A 14965-nucleotide genomic window follows, 5' to 3' on the forward strand; every position below is an offset into this window, starting at 1 on the left:
TTTTTCAAAAAATGTCCATTTGTAGGACCGTTTCAGGATCTTAACTCTGAAGAGATCACAGAAGAAATAGGAGCACTCTGGAGGACTGCATATAAGCTCTCAAAGTCATTTTCAGATGCAGCAGGTCCAAGGAGAATCGCTGATTCCGTGAAGACAAAAATAGACAAATTTAAACAACATCTTCCCATCCTTACCACGATTTGCAACCCTGGTATTAAGGAAAGACATTGGGACCAGGTAGATTGAGGACAATGGGACTTGAGATCTAAACAACTGTGTTGTAACTAGGGTGTAAATTGCTCCAACTCTATTTTTACTTGATCTACTGTGTAGTAATTAATACTGTTGTTGAAAAAATTGCTTGGCAGTACCTGCTATACAAGAATGAAGCAAATTGCTTAATAATATACACAACACATGCTATGTGTTGTAAGCCGACATTAGGATGTCATAACCCACATCGGTTTCTAAAAGTTAAACTCACATAATTAACTCTGAACTCCTTCTGCAGATCAGTGATATCATTGGCTTTGATATAAAGCCAGAAGCTGATACCTCTTTACTCAACATGCTCGAGTTCGGATTGAACAAACATATGGATGAGTGAGTTGTGTTTTTGTTAGCTTCATCTGAAATTTGTCTGTACAGTAAGTCAATGTACTGCTACCGCTAGGTTATTTTGTGTTTAGTGCAGAACAGCGTTTATTATGTCAAAGGAGTTAAATTTGTTTGCTTGTTTTATTGATAATATTTTGTCTTAAAACGTGTGTTACATAGAAATATTATTTAAATGTTATTTAATTATTCTTTGCATTTAATGATAACATCTGATGCATGCAACGCTGTTGTTAGCAGTGATTGTTGTGGGCTGTAGTTATTAATCGCAAATCAATTTTGCTTTTTTTCTTGATCCATAGTGATTTGGAGTGCCTTTTGTGGTGATTAACTTGTTTTAAAACGTAGATTAGAGCAAATTGGAACTAACGCTGGCAAAGAGTTTGCTTTGGAAAAGAACCTGAATAGAATGAAAAAAGAGTGGTTAGACATGTGTTTTATACTAGCACCATACCGGGACTCGGTAAGTTGTAGTAGCTGTTTCTTTAACACTAACCCAAGATTTTCCTCCAGGTTTTTACAGAATCTTGGTAAAGCTTCCAACAATGCATGTGCAATTGTGCATGAACATTTTGTGTGGTGAAGGAGTTGATGTGCTCACACTCTAGGACCCAGTGTTTGTAAAATTTCAATGCTTTGTTATGTTTAATCTCAACTTTAACTTCACAGCATCGAGGCCATTGGTGCCCGTGCTAGCAAGGAGTGGTCATTAGAAAATGCTATGGCAAAAATGAAATCTGAATGGAGTGAGATGGACCTGGTTATGATTGCGTATCGGGACACAGTAAGAAGTGTTGACACTAACACTGCTGTGTGGTGCACTAATCTTGAGTGCCCTTTTCTCTATGCTGCTAACATGAGATCAAAACTAAAAATTAAACTGAAAACAACTTCTTAGCATGACCAAATATATCGTATTTGTTTTACGATACAGAATTCAAAACGAATTTTACGAAACGCTGTATGATATTCGAGGCTACAAGCTATAGGCTGCTTGGCTATATGTACATGTATTTATGAATATATGTTACGGTACCATACATTTGCCTAACAACTGCAGGGTCAATGAGTGTATTCAAAACTTTTGTACATTTTTAGTCCATGGTAAGAATTTGATTAAAAGTTTTGTCCTCATTGATTTCTGTTTCTATTTCAAATTTATAACGATTATATTTAAGCTTTGTGCGGAGTTTTGTGTAGTTTTTCTGCAACTATAATATTTCAATGACTCAACTGGAGTTTGCACAAAGATTTTATTAACACGTTATGTATTGTACCTTAAATTTTCCTATTTCAGTTCTTTTTCTTGAATCAAAACTTAAAAGTAAATCTTATTTTCTGGTCAGAAAGAGAATTTGAAAGAAAACGCTATTTTCTAGAATGCTAGCTGAATTGTCAGGTTTACCACCGTGTACTTACAGGATGTGCACATACTGGGCAGCGTAGATGAACTTCACATACTCTTAGATGACCACATAGTGAAATGTCAGACCATGAGGGGATCCCCCTATATAACTCCTTTTATGGATGAATTCACTGTAAGTTAATAAGGAAAGGAATAAATGTGAAAAAAGACCAGAAGTGCATTGCCATAGGCATGAGTTGTGGCGAGGAACAATATTTATCTTTTAGATGCCAGATAATTATTTTAATTAAGTCGTAAAGGGTTCAGAGCGGCGAAAAGGTTTGATTGAGATTACAAGTGACATTGTCCAATTGTAAAATGGACTTTGAAAGAAAAACTTTGTAAGGCCAAGTATATTTGTGCAGTTATAGTTTATCACAGTCAAGTCCAGCCTTAGGCCACAAGCATAGTTTTCATACCCAGCCCCATATTTTGTAGCATTGTTGACAAACAATTTCCATTATCGCCTCTATGACCAACCAAATTGCTTGCTACACAGATTACAAGGAGATGCTTTGAGCTTTCAAGTGTAACTTAAACAGAAGCTTGACCACATTAACCGGTTGATCTTGCTTGCCTCTGGTCACATTTCTATCATCACATGCCATAGATAGTGGCACAAATGAATGCAAGTATTAGAAAGCTAAAAAGTCAGAGCTACACAGCAAAGTCGACATCAGCATGACGATGATCTAAAGAAACAATAGAAAAATGTCAGTTTCAAATTAGCATTTTCTTACCTTCCTGGCTTCAGAAAATATGTCTTCAGTTTTCGGATTTTTTTCTACCTTCTTCTTTTCTCTTCTTAATGTTCCATCTTCACAGCTACTCAACCTTATATCCACTTCAGGGCCTACATATTTTGTCTTCCGTTGATGACGTCCAAGCTCTTCTTGATGACCACGTCGTTAAAGCTCAGACCATGAAGGGTTCTCCTTTTATCCAACCAATTGAACAGGAGGCGAAGGTACACCTTGTGCTCACAAATGAAATGTTTCACTGCCTGCAAACCACTTTCATATACAACTAACATATTCATCAATGCTATTTGAACCTGTTGTAATTTCTTCATCTGGGAGTAAGCCAGGTATTGCAACACATTGTCTCATGAATAACATGCGATGATTAGTTAGTTGCAACAATTATGGAGTCGGATTCTATGTTTGGTGTTATATCAAAAAACTACTAATCTTTGTCACTGTTTGAAATCTCAATTAAACCCTCGCTGCAACGTAATCCTATATTTTTAACTCGGCTATATCTAAAATATTTTTACCATGGTCAAATCAGGAATGGGAAGAAAAACTCATCCTGATGCAAGATATCCTCGATGCTTGGCTCAAGTGCCAGGCCACCTGGCTCTATCTTGAGCCCATCTTTAGCTCCGAGGACATTCTTGCTCAGATGCCGGAGGAAGGACGAAAGTTTGGAATAGTGGATTCCTACTGGCGAGATATCATGATAGAAGCGGTGATTTTTCTATATTTTTACACAACCTTTAAAAAATGCAGCTTATTAAAAAGATGATCACATTTTGCATAGCACTTTTTTCAATGCCAACTTCAGCTGGCGTTTTATCATGAATTTGAACTAAAAGATTTTGAATTGTTAGGTCAAAGACTGCAAGGTACTGGTTGCTACGGCCCAGCCAAATATGCTTGGTCGCTTGAATGAATCAAACCAACTTTTAGATGAAATTCAAAAAGGGCTAAATGATTATCTAGAGAAAAAGCGATTGTTTTTCCCAAGGTAACAATTAATCGTAATACAAAATTTATTTATGAAAAATATATAGTCACTGCCGTAGTCATATAGGTAACTATTTTCATTAATTATTATTTACCAAGCATTTCTATTAACCTCATACCGACATGAAGCTAGTTTCCTGGTTACTTATTCAAAAGATGGACTTGGTTGCGTGTCATGTGGTTTCTTATTTAGCTGCTCGTTTGCAGATGACGTTGGTTACATGCTTCATAGTTAACCATTCATTAAATTATTCTGAAGTAAAGATATTTACCGATATCGAATAAGTGATTGGGAGAAAGCTACCTTGTTACCTACTTAACGTACTTATAAGAATTGCAAACCAGGGACCTGGTAACCAGCTACACGCCGACTAATCCTATGGTCTTCACAAAATAGTTTGAAATATGTTTCCTATGATCGTCACATAGTTTTGAAAGTTTCATCACATATCAGGTTTTTCTTTCTTTCCAATGATGAGCTTCTCGAGATCTTGTCAGAAACAAAAGATCCACTTCGCGTCCAACCCCATCTTAAAAAATGTTTTGAGGGCATCAACAAATTGAATTTCACCGAGCAGATGGAAATCACGGGCATGATAAGTTCTGAAAATGAAATGGTGCCATTTTCGACCAAAATTTACCCAGCAAAGGCAAAGGTAAACCATTATAACCTTTCAACGCCGTATATCCCGGAAGAAGTAGAAGTTAAAACAGCAAAACATTTCAATTAAGCATTCAACTGAATATTAATTGCCCTTTTTCGTTTCTAAACTAAAATTTATCACATATTTTCAAGGTTATAGTTACCTTCTGACCAGACGATTTTATTCACTGATAACTTCATACCACAAGTTTTTCAATATTCGAACAGGGTATGGTTGAAAAATGGCTTTTAGAAGTTGAATCGAACATGATTACTAGCATCAAACAGGAGATGTACAAATCATTCAAAGCATACGCTGAAAATTCTCGCAAAAGCTGGGTCCTTGACTGGCCGGGACAGATTGTCTTGTGCGTCTCCCAGACCTATTGGACCTCGGAAGTGGCAGAGTCAATCGAAGAAGGCTCACTAGCTGTTAGTATCACTTGTATTTTGCGATAAAATTTGACACCATTTTGGGTCGGTTGTTATAGGCTCAAAAAGGTTTAATATGTTCTGACGAAAAGTCAAAGTTTATTTGTCGCAAAAATAAAGTTTGAAAATGATTAATTCAAGAAAGAAATAGAGAGTAAATATGAACCTTCTTTGCATTTTACAGACTTACCTGAACCAGCTTAATTCACAAATCAATGACATTGTAGACCTGGTACGAGGCAAACTTGACAAAGGCGCAAGAGTCACGTTGGGTGCGCTAACCGTTTTGGATGTCCACGGTAAGCACTTTCACTCACTCTACCTGCTATGCTGCATACTCATTCCAAAGTGAATGTGGAATAGATACATACATAGTACATGTAAATGGAAATAAAAGATCGTTAGAGACCCATTGCTAATTTGTTCAAAAGAAGACTTTTGCTTCGAGTGCCAAGCTTTTGTGTGTTGTATCTAATCCCATACATTTTTCTAGCTCGAGACGTCATTGCTGATCTGGTGAAGCAAGGTATCTCCAGTGTTCTCGACTTCCAGTGGCTATCCCAGCTGCGCTATTATTCCGACCCGCAAGACTTTGTCGTACAAATGATCAACACCGACTACACCTACGGCTACGAATACCTCGGAAATTCGGGACGTCTGGTCATCACACCTCTAACTGACAGATGCTACAGGTATTTATAAAATGCTATTTCAAATAACATAAGATAGATAAGATGCTGATTTGAAGCACTGTGCTGGAATAACTGTACATTAAAGCGCAAACGGCAACTGCTGTATTGTTAAAAAAGGAGTTTGTTGTTTGTAATCGTGTCACTTGGATGGCAAATGCTTGAAAGAGTTGCAGCAAGACTGAACTGTTTTCTCAATCATATGACACTGATACCATGATAATCATCACAGCACATAGTGCTTTGAAAATGATAGATGATGTCTATGTGTCGCAGAACTTTAATGGGAGCACTTAAGCTTAACCTCGGTGGCGCACCTGAGGGCCCTGCCGGTACAGGAAAAACTGAAACAACAAAAGACTTGGCCAAGGCGCTGGCAAAGCAGTGCGTGGTGTTTAATTGTTCAGACGGTCTTGACTATAAGGCTATGGGCAAGTTTTTTAAAGGACTGGCCTCATGCGGTGCCTGGGCTTGTTTTGATGAATTCAACCGAATTGAGGTGAGGCCTGAATGATCGAACTACCGGTCAGATATTAAGACTGCCCTATTTGGGAAGCCGAAAAAAGCTTTTATCACGTCACAATGTTGGTTTGTCATTCCAGATTGAAGTGCTGTCGGTGGTGGCGCAGCAAATCCTCTGCATTCAGAACGGAATAGTGCAAAAGTTGAAGCGTTTCATATTCGAAGGAACTGATTTGAGCCTGAACTGGACTTGCGCCGTCTTCATTACCATGAACCCGGGATACGCAGGACGAACAGAATTGCCGGATAATCTGAAGGTAGTTGCATAATCTCTTGTTGCAGCCTCACAAAAACGTTAATCTGAAGCTTCATACGTATAAAGTGTATGAAAATAAACACTGTACTGGCATATCTATTTAAATCTGGCCTGTCAATATCAGGTTCTGTTCCGGGTATCAATATCAGGTATCAATTTCAGGTTCTGTTCCGCTCTGTAGCCATGATGGTGCCAGATTACGGGATGATCGGAGAGATTTCTCTCTACTCTATGGGTTTCGTTGACGCTCGAAGTCTTGCCCAAAAAATCGTGGCAACCTACAGACTGTGCTCTGAGCAGCTTTCATCTCAGCACCACTACGATTACGGTGAGTGTAAATATCCTCTTGCTGGTGTTTCGTATCATATCATATCTAGCCTCGCTTTTTGCTCTGTACACTGCCTATTATTTTAGCGTGTTTTGGTCTGTAAGTTTTATCTGCAATCGTATTCGTGCAAAATACATTCGTATCAGTATACACTAACATGGTAATTTGCTTATTACTGGCCACAGTAATATTAAAAGTAGCAGCTTTAGGTGTTTACCGGTGCATAACGCCGCCAACTTCATGCTGTTCTTATAGGTATGCGCGCGGTGAAAACTGTGCTGACTGCCGCCGGAAACTTGAAACTGAAATACCCAGAACAAGATGAGAGAGTCTTGATGTTGAGAGCTCTGATGGATGTCAACCTTGCAAAGTTCTTAGCGCAGGACGTTCCACTGTTCAATGGTAGATTATACATCGCTTGGTTAATGTGTGCAGTTTATATACACAAGCATGTATGGGCGCACAATATTATATGTTGTACAAGTTGGTATTTTTTACTGAGATGGGAAACTTGAAATGTTGATCTTTGTGGCAACGGCTTCCAAAAGCATGTAGTAATAGTTTGCACGCCATAACTTATCACTATTTCACGTAATTTGAAGCTCAAGTGCTTAGGACTGTTTCCTTCTAGGCATCATCTCCGATTTGTTCCCGGGTGTTGTGCTTCCAGAACCCGATTATGACGTATTTCTCCAAGCACTCAAGGACAATCTTCGTAAGCACAATCTTCAACCTGTTCCGTGGTACATTGACAAGATCATACAGGTAAGAAACATTCTTGTTGTTTGCTTATCTATTAAAGAACTATTGTATCGTACGCACCTTTAGAAATACACTGACGATGATTTGTCATTGAGCCTTTATATGTTGTATCTATTTTGTTTTAATATTTTTTGTTATTTTTAGGTATATGAAATGATGTTGGTACGTCACGGTTTTATGATAGTCGGCGAACCTTTGGGTGGGAAAACGATGAACTACCGGGTAAGTCCGTTAAATATCTGCTCAATTCGTGTCTCACGTATTGATTTCATATATTAATAAGAATATTGTGTATTACAATGATATGTGTTTGCTTTGACTTTTTCATGCTGCTACAGAGGCTCAAATTCAAGCCAAGTACCGGTAATGCTCTTTCAGTGCATTGTTATATTGCTCAAGTCGTTATATATACAGCTACCAGTCAGTCTAAACCGCTGCAAATATACCGGAAAGTAGTATTCTAACCACGCAGTTGTGTACAGGTATTGGCCGGCGCTCTCAGTGACCTACACGCGGCGGGACTTATGGAAGAATTTGCGGTCGATTACAAGGTGATTAACCCGAAGTCGATTGCAATGAGTCAGCTGTACGGCTGCTTTGATCCGGTCTCCCATGAATGGACAGATGGTGTTCTTCCTATCTTGTACCGGGAACAGGCTTCCTCTACCAGCGAGAACAGGTGACAAATTTGAAAGTATTTATGACTTGGGTCGAGTTTTTGCTGCAATGTCACAACTTTGTGCGGTAGTAAGTATTTAAAACTACGGTCATCATTTCAGTAATTGTTCCAGTTGTGTACCCCTCAGTAGGGGGTTTTCAAATGGATTTAAGGATTTTTAACAAATGGGAGAAATTGCCAATTTTTTGAGTACTTTTTACCTGCGTAAAAAGTCCGGGTTCCATTAGAATTGTTTATTTTGATTCAATAGGAAATGGCTGATATTCGACGGCCCGGTCGATGCAGTGTGGATCGAAAACATGAACACTGTCTTAGATGACAACAAGAAACTTTGCCTTATGTCCGGCGAGATTATACAGATGAGCGCTAAGGTAACATGTTGCTCTGATAAGTACCAGAGATAAGTATTATCTTGACAAATCCCAAAATACATCGATCAAGTATCACAACAAGAAATAGCAAGTTTTCTTGTCTTTTGTTATAAAAGCCTTTCGTATAATTAATGCTGATTTGTTGATAATTTTGAACTTAGATGAACTTGATGTTTGAACCTGCTGACCTGGAGCAAGCCTCGCCTGCCACCGTGTCCAGGTGTGGAATGATCTACCTTGAACCCCATCAGCTCGGCTGGAGACCGTTTAAGGTAGATGAGCATCTTCTTTGTCGAAGACAACTTTGTCCTGTCGTTCAAGGCATTTTTTTCTCTGGCACCTTAACTTTTTACACGCTAAACCGTTCCTGGTTTTTAAAGTTTTACTATTACTTAACTATAACTATCGACCACTTAGTAAACCAATTTTAGCATTTCGTTAGCACTATTGGTAGCGTTTAATGATTTTTCTTCTCGATTCCTCCAGGAATCTTACATGAATACCCTCCCCGATACACTGGAAGATGATCACAGAAAGATGTTGGATGACCTCTTTGAGTGGCTCATCGACCCCTGTTTGGATTTCATCGGACACCATTGCAAATATATTGTAAGTGGGAGGTTACTTCTCGACCGTAGCATTTGCTACGTCAACGTTTTCTACACTACAATTGCCGCCAAACTAGAACTACATTTAAAGATAAAAGTCTTTACAATAAAACTCCAAACATGTTTACAAACGGACATGCTGGATGTGTTTAAGTTGATTGCTTTTGTGTTTAGTTGAAAACCTCACCTATGCATCTGGTAGCCACCCTCATGCGCCTCTATACAAGTCTTCTCACCGAGATAACTGAATCCGGTCAAGAGGGAAAAGACACAATGAGCAGCCAACAGGTGATGACCGATTACAGAGGCTGCTACATGCATGAGTTCAAGTTCATTTGTTGACATGATGTTTAAATTTGTAAACACGAGAATTTGTCAGGTTTCGCGCTGGGTTTGAAACCACCAGCCCTCGCGGGTAAACACCGTTTAAATTATTCTATTCTCGATGCTGCAGATCTTTCTCTGGCTGCAAGGTCTCTTCCTCTTCTCACTCGTGTGGGCAGTCGGCGGAACGATCGACGGCGAGAGCAGAGCAAAATTTGACACTTTCCTCCGAACTCTCATCAGCGGAACCGACAACAACCATCCCAAGCCAAAGACTTCAAAATTGACCAAGAGCAATGTGTTCCCGGAGCGAGGTAATTTTAAATACATTCAATGTAAACTGATGTTTCCAAAAGTTTCTGGAAAAGCGTTCACTATAACGCAAAGCTGTGCGATGTGAATGCTTGAAACATGATTTTGTGTTTGTTTATATTCAGTTTAAGATTTTCCCTTGACGCAAAGTTGTGCAAATTTTTTTCCCTTATGCAAAAGGTTTAGTCTGGAAACTGCATTATATTCTAATTCAAGAGAATCAAGATAAGCTTGGTTGTTATTTTAGGCTCGGTGTATGATTATTACTTCCACAAGCAGTCCAGCGGAAACTGGGCTAACTGGATTGATTACATCGAGAAAAGCAAAATGACAATTGCACCTGGATCTAAGGTGAATGCAACGACACATGACATCTTTTGTTTTAAGATAGCGGAGACAAGCTTTCACTGCAAATTGTTTCTTCGTTAATAATTGCCATGGTCTTCGAATGGTTCTTCCGTAACCAAGCTACATAAACTTTGACGTCAACCATTATAACTCTTGTTCCGTGTCTTTTGATTGACAGGTGAGCGAGATTATTGTTCAAACAATGAACACCGCTCAACAAATTTTCTTCCTGGACACATTTGTCGCGTCCGACACACCATGTCTCTTTGTTGGACCTACAGGTACAGTAGGAGTTAAATTACTTTGTGTATATTTGCTTTAAAAGCTCATGATTTGAAATCGTGTTAGGGACCTGTACTTTACGCTCCTGTATGTTTTTAGCGGACAATTATTACTTCACTGGCTCTAACCATCCTTTTAACTCAAAGTGCTTTATGATATGATTAAATAACAATAATAAAGTGTTTGAAATGATCACACGATTTAAGCATCTCTTTAAACACGTCAAGGTACCGGTAAATCGGCCATCACCAACGACTATCTGATGAATCTACCAAAGGAGAGCTTCATGGCGAATTGCATCAACTTCTCTGCCCGCACATCGGCTGTTCAAACACAGGACATCATCATGTCTAAGCTGGACCGAAGGAGGAAAGGCCTCTTTGGACCTCCGGTCGGGAAGAAGGGAATCGTCTTTGTTGATGACCTCAACATGCCTGCTAAGGAGGTGGGCTGTGATGAAAACTGGAAGATTAATGAGGAGATGTTTTTCTTGGATGATTTGTAATCCACCAACTTGATAAGATTTTCTTTTCTCATATCAATGGCCTACGGTTGTCATCCATTATGTAAAGACACGATTTCTTTTAATAATAAAACTTTTATTAATCTTCCACCAATTCTAATGACGTAGGTGTACGGAGCCCAACCTCCAGTGGAACTTCTCCGGACTTGGCTGGATCATGGATTCATGTACGACAAGAAAGATTCCTCCAGGATCAACCTCACAGATGTTCTCATCATTGCGTAAGTTGTTTCTGTGGAAATCGCGAGTAAAAATACATCTTTAACGACACCTTTTTTTCGTCCCATAACATTTGTTTTCCACGTAGGGCTATGGGTCCACCAGGTGGCGGTCGCAACGATATCACAGATCGTATGACGCGTCATCTTAATGTGGTTTCTATTGATAATTTCTCTGACGAAACAACCATTAAAATTTTCACGTCCATTACCGACTGGCATTTTGGCAATGGATATGACTCTTCTATTCTCCGCTTGGGTAAGATGGCAGTTTGCTAATTGTTTAAAGAAGTATGTTTCCCGTTCAAATTAAATACAGCTTTGATAGCTTTCAGCTGTGAGGTGATACCAAAAAACATTACAATTAGGATATCCTTGATAAAAAGAAAATTACAAAACCATTTTATTGTGTTTTTTTTAAGTGTTATGCTAACAATAAAAATATCAATGATATAACTGTATGAAGTAAGTTTTAACAGTTTTAGCTATTTACCAGAACTCTTAGAAAAAATCCCATAATTCTGGTTGTTATTAGTATTAACTTTATGACATCACAGGCAAGATAATGGTGCAAGCCACAATGGGTGTTTATAAGAGCACAATGGAGAGCTTCCTTCCCACGCCGACAAAATCCCACTACGTGTTCAACTTGCGGGATTTTGCGCGGGTTATACGTGGGGTCCTTCTGGTGCCTTCCACTCATCTCAGCGACAACGACAAATTTGTCCGTCTCTGGGTGCACGAGATATACAGGTTGAATTTTAGATGGTAATCCTGTATTCGATTGGAGGTGTTGAAATATATGAACTATGGTAAAGGTCGGACACGTTTACTAAAATGTAACAAAAACCATGGAATATGAAGAAATTATAAAATTGCTTTTATATTTATTATTATTAAAGAAATAATAACTAATTTAAAGTCGTAATTGAGGAAAGCATAAAACGTATTTGGGAATAATCTTTAACCAAAACGCTTAAACTCAATCCAGAGTCTTCTACGATCGTTTGATTGACGACCAAGACCGACAAACTTTCTTCCACATAGTCAAGGAATCTTGCTCCAATTACTTCAAACAGAACCTCGATAAAGTGCTGAGTCACCTGTTCAAATCAAAAGCACTGACCGTAAGTTACCGGTGACGTCATGACATGAATTTTTTTCGGAAAATGCACGTTTTCATAATTCTACGTTTCACTTTATCGTCTACAAAATTTAAATTCTTTTGTCTCGTGCGTAACGGCTGTTACTCATATCTCGTAGGACGACCACATCCGAAATCTTTTCTTCGGTGACTTCATGATCCCGGATGCTAATCCGAGAGTCTATGACGAAATCCAGGATTTCACGCAGCTCACAAGCATCATGGATCACTATCTCGATGAATTCAATCAGGTATCTACTTTGATCTTACCGCAATTACGTAAGTTTCATGTGTTTTCAACTGTCGTTTCAAAGTCAGGTGCGCTAGTTGTGTTACAATTGAAGCTATTGCAATTTTTTAACTGGCGTTTGTAACAAAACACGTTGTTTATTGAGAACTTTGGTTTTTAAACTTGTTTAATTCAATATTATTCATTCATTTTAAAACAGAATTTTTCGTTTTGTAAATAGAATAAATTTATTTTCCTTCTCACTTCAGGTTTCCAAGACTCCCATGTCCTTGGTCATGTTTAAATTCGCCATCGAACACGTCTCTCGTGTCGCGCGCGTTCTTAAACAAGACAATGGTCACCTGCTCTTGATCGGAATTGGTGGAAGCGGTAGGAAGAGCGCAACGCGATTGGCCGCTTTCATGAGCGATTATGACGTGTACCAAATTGAATTAACCAGGTGCATTGGCTTAATCTCCAAAATTTGAATTAATTGTGTCTGAAATTGACCAATAGAGAACATACTTGTACCGAGCATGCCTCGGTCGTAGACATTTGAAGAAAACTTTTACCGGTACGACGTAAGAATAATAAGTTAATAACTTCGCTTGATAATTTTATGAATGAAAATAATCCTTTGATTGCATCCAGGACTTACTCCTTCGCCGACTGGAGAGACGACATCAAGAAGATGATGATAAAGGCCGGAGCAGACGGAGTTCCAGTTGTGTTCCTCTTCAGTGATCAGCAGATCAAGGAGGAGGCGTATGTCGAGGACGTAAACATGATCTTGAACACGGCTGACATTCCCAATCTCTTTCCTGCTGACGAAAAGGCTGAGCTAATTGAGAAGATGCAGGTAAAAGCGTCATCATAAGTGCTAAAATGACTTCAGTTGCTTTTTGTAAACAAAGAGTTATAGTTGTAGAGCACAGAAATATGTTTGTAACGTAACATTTGTAGCAGATAATATTACAACAATAGGTAATAGTGCAATATTAATGATAATTAGTATTAACAATTACAATAAAAAAGCTTATGCTTGCGAAAGCTTTTGTCGAAAAATATAAAGTTAACCTTAAGAGCGCCAAACTATATCCTGTTTCTTATTTTACTTTAAAATTTGGTTAACACGGTTCAGACACCATCAACTTAGTATTAACAGTAAGTAGTAGTATTAAATTAGTAAGTGGTTGTATTGCAGCAGTTGTAAGTGTACGGTTGTTAGTGCATAGGTTTCGCATAGTTTATGCAGATGCTTAGGGCTATGCTTAATATGCGAAAGCCAATGCCTTTGTCTTCTACTTCTTAGAACGTGGCTCGCACCACCGGCAAGAAAGTGGAATCAACTCCACTGGCGATGTACAACTTCTTCATTGAGCGCGTGAAGAGCAACCTCCACGTATGTCTCGCCATGAGTCCGATAGGAGACGCCCTGAGGAACAGGCTTCGTATGTTTCCTTCCCTTATCAACTGCTGCACCATCGATTGGTTCCAGGTGAACCTCTTTACCTGCTTACTTGGCTCAGTTGTCGGAATAGATGCTTTTTTGTGACCAGAAGGTTTCACCCTTTCACTGTTTTTATTCCAGGCCTGGCCCGAGGATGCTCTTGAGATGGTCGCCAATAAATTTTTAGAAGATGTTGATATTGAGGACGACACCAGGTTGAAATGCGTGCAGATGTGCAAGCACTTCCACGAAAGGTGTGCGGTTGCTACTATGCAGAAATATGCGAGATACTTCGCACAAAGATTGTAGCCTGTTGTGCGCCTTTGCAATAGTTTTTACGTGCGAGCATGGAGTACGGCGTGCTTTGTGTTGAAAACTTGTTTGTCATGCGACGCAATTTATTTTGCAGCGTGCGCAATCTGTCCGAAGAATATTGGAACACCCTGCGACGTCGCAATTACGTCACACCTACGTCATACCTCGAGTTGATCCTGACTTTTAAATCGTTACTGGGAGTGAAGCGAGATGAAGTGAAGACTTTGCAAGACCGATATCTGAACGGACTCGAGAAGCTCAACTTTGCCGCATCCCAGGTCACACAGCTTCTCTTTTCATTATGACGTCATCGTCTTTCAAAGTTTACCACTGATCGTTTCTTGCGCTTAATCTTTAAATTACGTGACCATCTCGTCTTTAAGCAAAATCATCTTTCTCTTGGTACTTTAAAAACCGTTTAAGTGTCTTCATGTATGTTGCTATGATGAACTTTGAACCATGCTTTGTCTTAAGTCTCGTAAAGTGTATTTATGTCAAGTGTATGTTCTTCTAATGGTCGTCTCCATACTCCTACGTTATGTCTGTATTGAATGGTTGCATCAGGCAGGCGCGCTATGCTGATGTGTGAAACAGCATTGAATCTAATTTTCAGGTCTCTGTGATGCAAGTCGAATTGACCGAGCTCCAGCCGCAGCTGATAAAAACATCGGAGGAAACGGACAAAATTATGGTCAAGATCGAACATGACTCGGTTGAAGTCGAAGCAAAGAAAGAGGTTGGCATCGTGTACTGGTCTCTTCC

At 39.1% G+C, this 14965-nt stretch overlaps 1 protein-coding gene across 3 annotated transcripts in view; it reads left to right on the plus strand.

The window, feature by feature from the left end:
• Nucleotides 1-14965, plus strand: part of LOC143448363 (dynein axonemal heavy chain 3-like) — a 32301-nt gene that overhangs the window by 7584 nt on the left and 9752 nt on the right. Inside the window, exons 20-55 of one of the 3 annotated variants that reach the window (XM_076948092.1) lie at nucleotides 26-237; nucleotides 512-603; nucleotides 964-1078; nucleotides 2037-2153; nucleotides 3311-3490; nucleotides 3633-3769; nucleotides 4223-4424; nucleotides 4640-4843; nucleotides 5028-5142; nucleotides 5337-5535; nucleotides 5809-6031; nucleotides 6135-6311; nucleotides 6473-6638; nucleotides 6894-7040; nucleotides 7270-7403; nucleotides 7545-7622; nucleotides 7883-8079; nucleotides 8330-8450; nucleotides 8612-8722; nucleotides 8937-9059; nucleotides 9233-9346; nucleotides 9513-9696; nucleotides 9942-10045; nucleotides 10221-10323; nucleotides 10552-10769; nucleotides 10956-11068; nucleotides 11155-11324; nucleotides 11623-11818; nucleotides 12057-12192; nucleotides 12329-12460; nucleotides 12708-12898; nucleotides 13090-13297; nucleotides 13751-13936; nucleotides 14030-14142; nucleotides 14298-14481; nucleotides 14817-14939. In XM_076948092.1, coding sequence (XP_076804207.1) covers nucleotides 26-237; nucleotides 512-603; nucleotides 964-1078; nucleotides 2037-2153; nucleotides 3311-3490; nucleotides 3633-3769; nucleotides 4223-4424; nucleotides 4640-4843; nucleotides 5028-5142; nucleotides 5337-5535; nucleotides 5809-6031; nucleotides 6135-6311; nucleotides 6473-6638; nucleotides 6894-7040; nucleotides 7270-7403; nucleotides 7545-7622; nucleotides 7883-8079; nucleotides 8330-8450; nucleotides 8612-8722; nucleotides 8937-9059; nucleotides 9233-9346; nucleotides 9513-9696; nucleotides 9942-10045; nucleotides 10221-10323; nucleotides 10552-10769; nucleotides 10956-11068; nucleotides 11155-11324; nucleotides 11623-11818; nucleotides 12057-12192; nucleotides 12329-12460; nucleotides 12708-12898; nucleotides 13090-13297; nucleotides 13751-13936; nucleotides 14030-14142; nucleotides 14298-14481; nucleotides 14817-14939 — 5525 coding nt within the window. Of the gene's footprint in view, nucleotides 1-25; nucleotides 238-511; nucleotides 604-963; nucleotides 1079-1284; nucleotides 1400-2036; nucleotides 2154-2870; nucleotides 2988-3310; nucleotides 3491-3632; nucleotides 3770-4222; nucleotides 4425-4639; nucleotides 4844-5027; nucleotides 5143-5336; nucleotides 5536-5808; nucleotides 6032-6134; nucleotides 6312-6472; nucleotides 6639-6893; nucleotides 7041-7269; nucleotides 7404-7544; nucleotides 7623-7882; nucleotides 8080-8329; nucleotides 8451-8611; nucleotides 8723-8936; nucleotides 9060-9232; nucleotides 9347-9512; nucleotides 9697-9941; nucleotides 10046-10220; nucleotides 10324-10551; nucleotides 10770-10955; nucleotides 11069-11154; nucleotides 11325-11622; nucleotides 11819-12056; nucleotides 12193-12328; nucleotides 12461-12707; nucleotides 12899-13089; nucleotides 13298-13750; nucleotides 13937-14029; nucleotides 14143-14297; nucleotides 14482-14816; nucleotides 14940-14965 lie in introns of all 3 variants that reach the window. The other 2 variants (XM_076948074.1, XM_076948083.1) reach the window with 2 other exon arrangements.

This window comes from Clavelina lepadiformis, chromosome 1, assembly GCF_947623445.1.
Source record: "Clavelina lepadiformis chromosome 1, kaClaLepa1.1, whole genome shotgun sequence".
NCBI lineage: Eukaryota > Metazoa > Chordata > Ascidiacea > Aplousobranchia > Clavelinidae > Clavelina > Clavelina lepadiformis.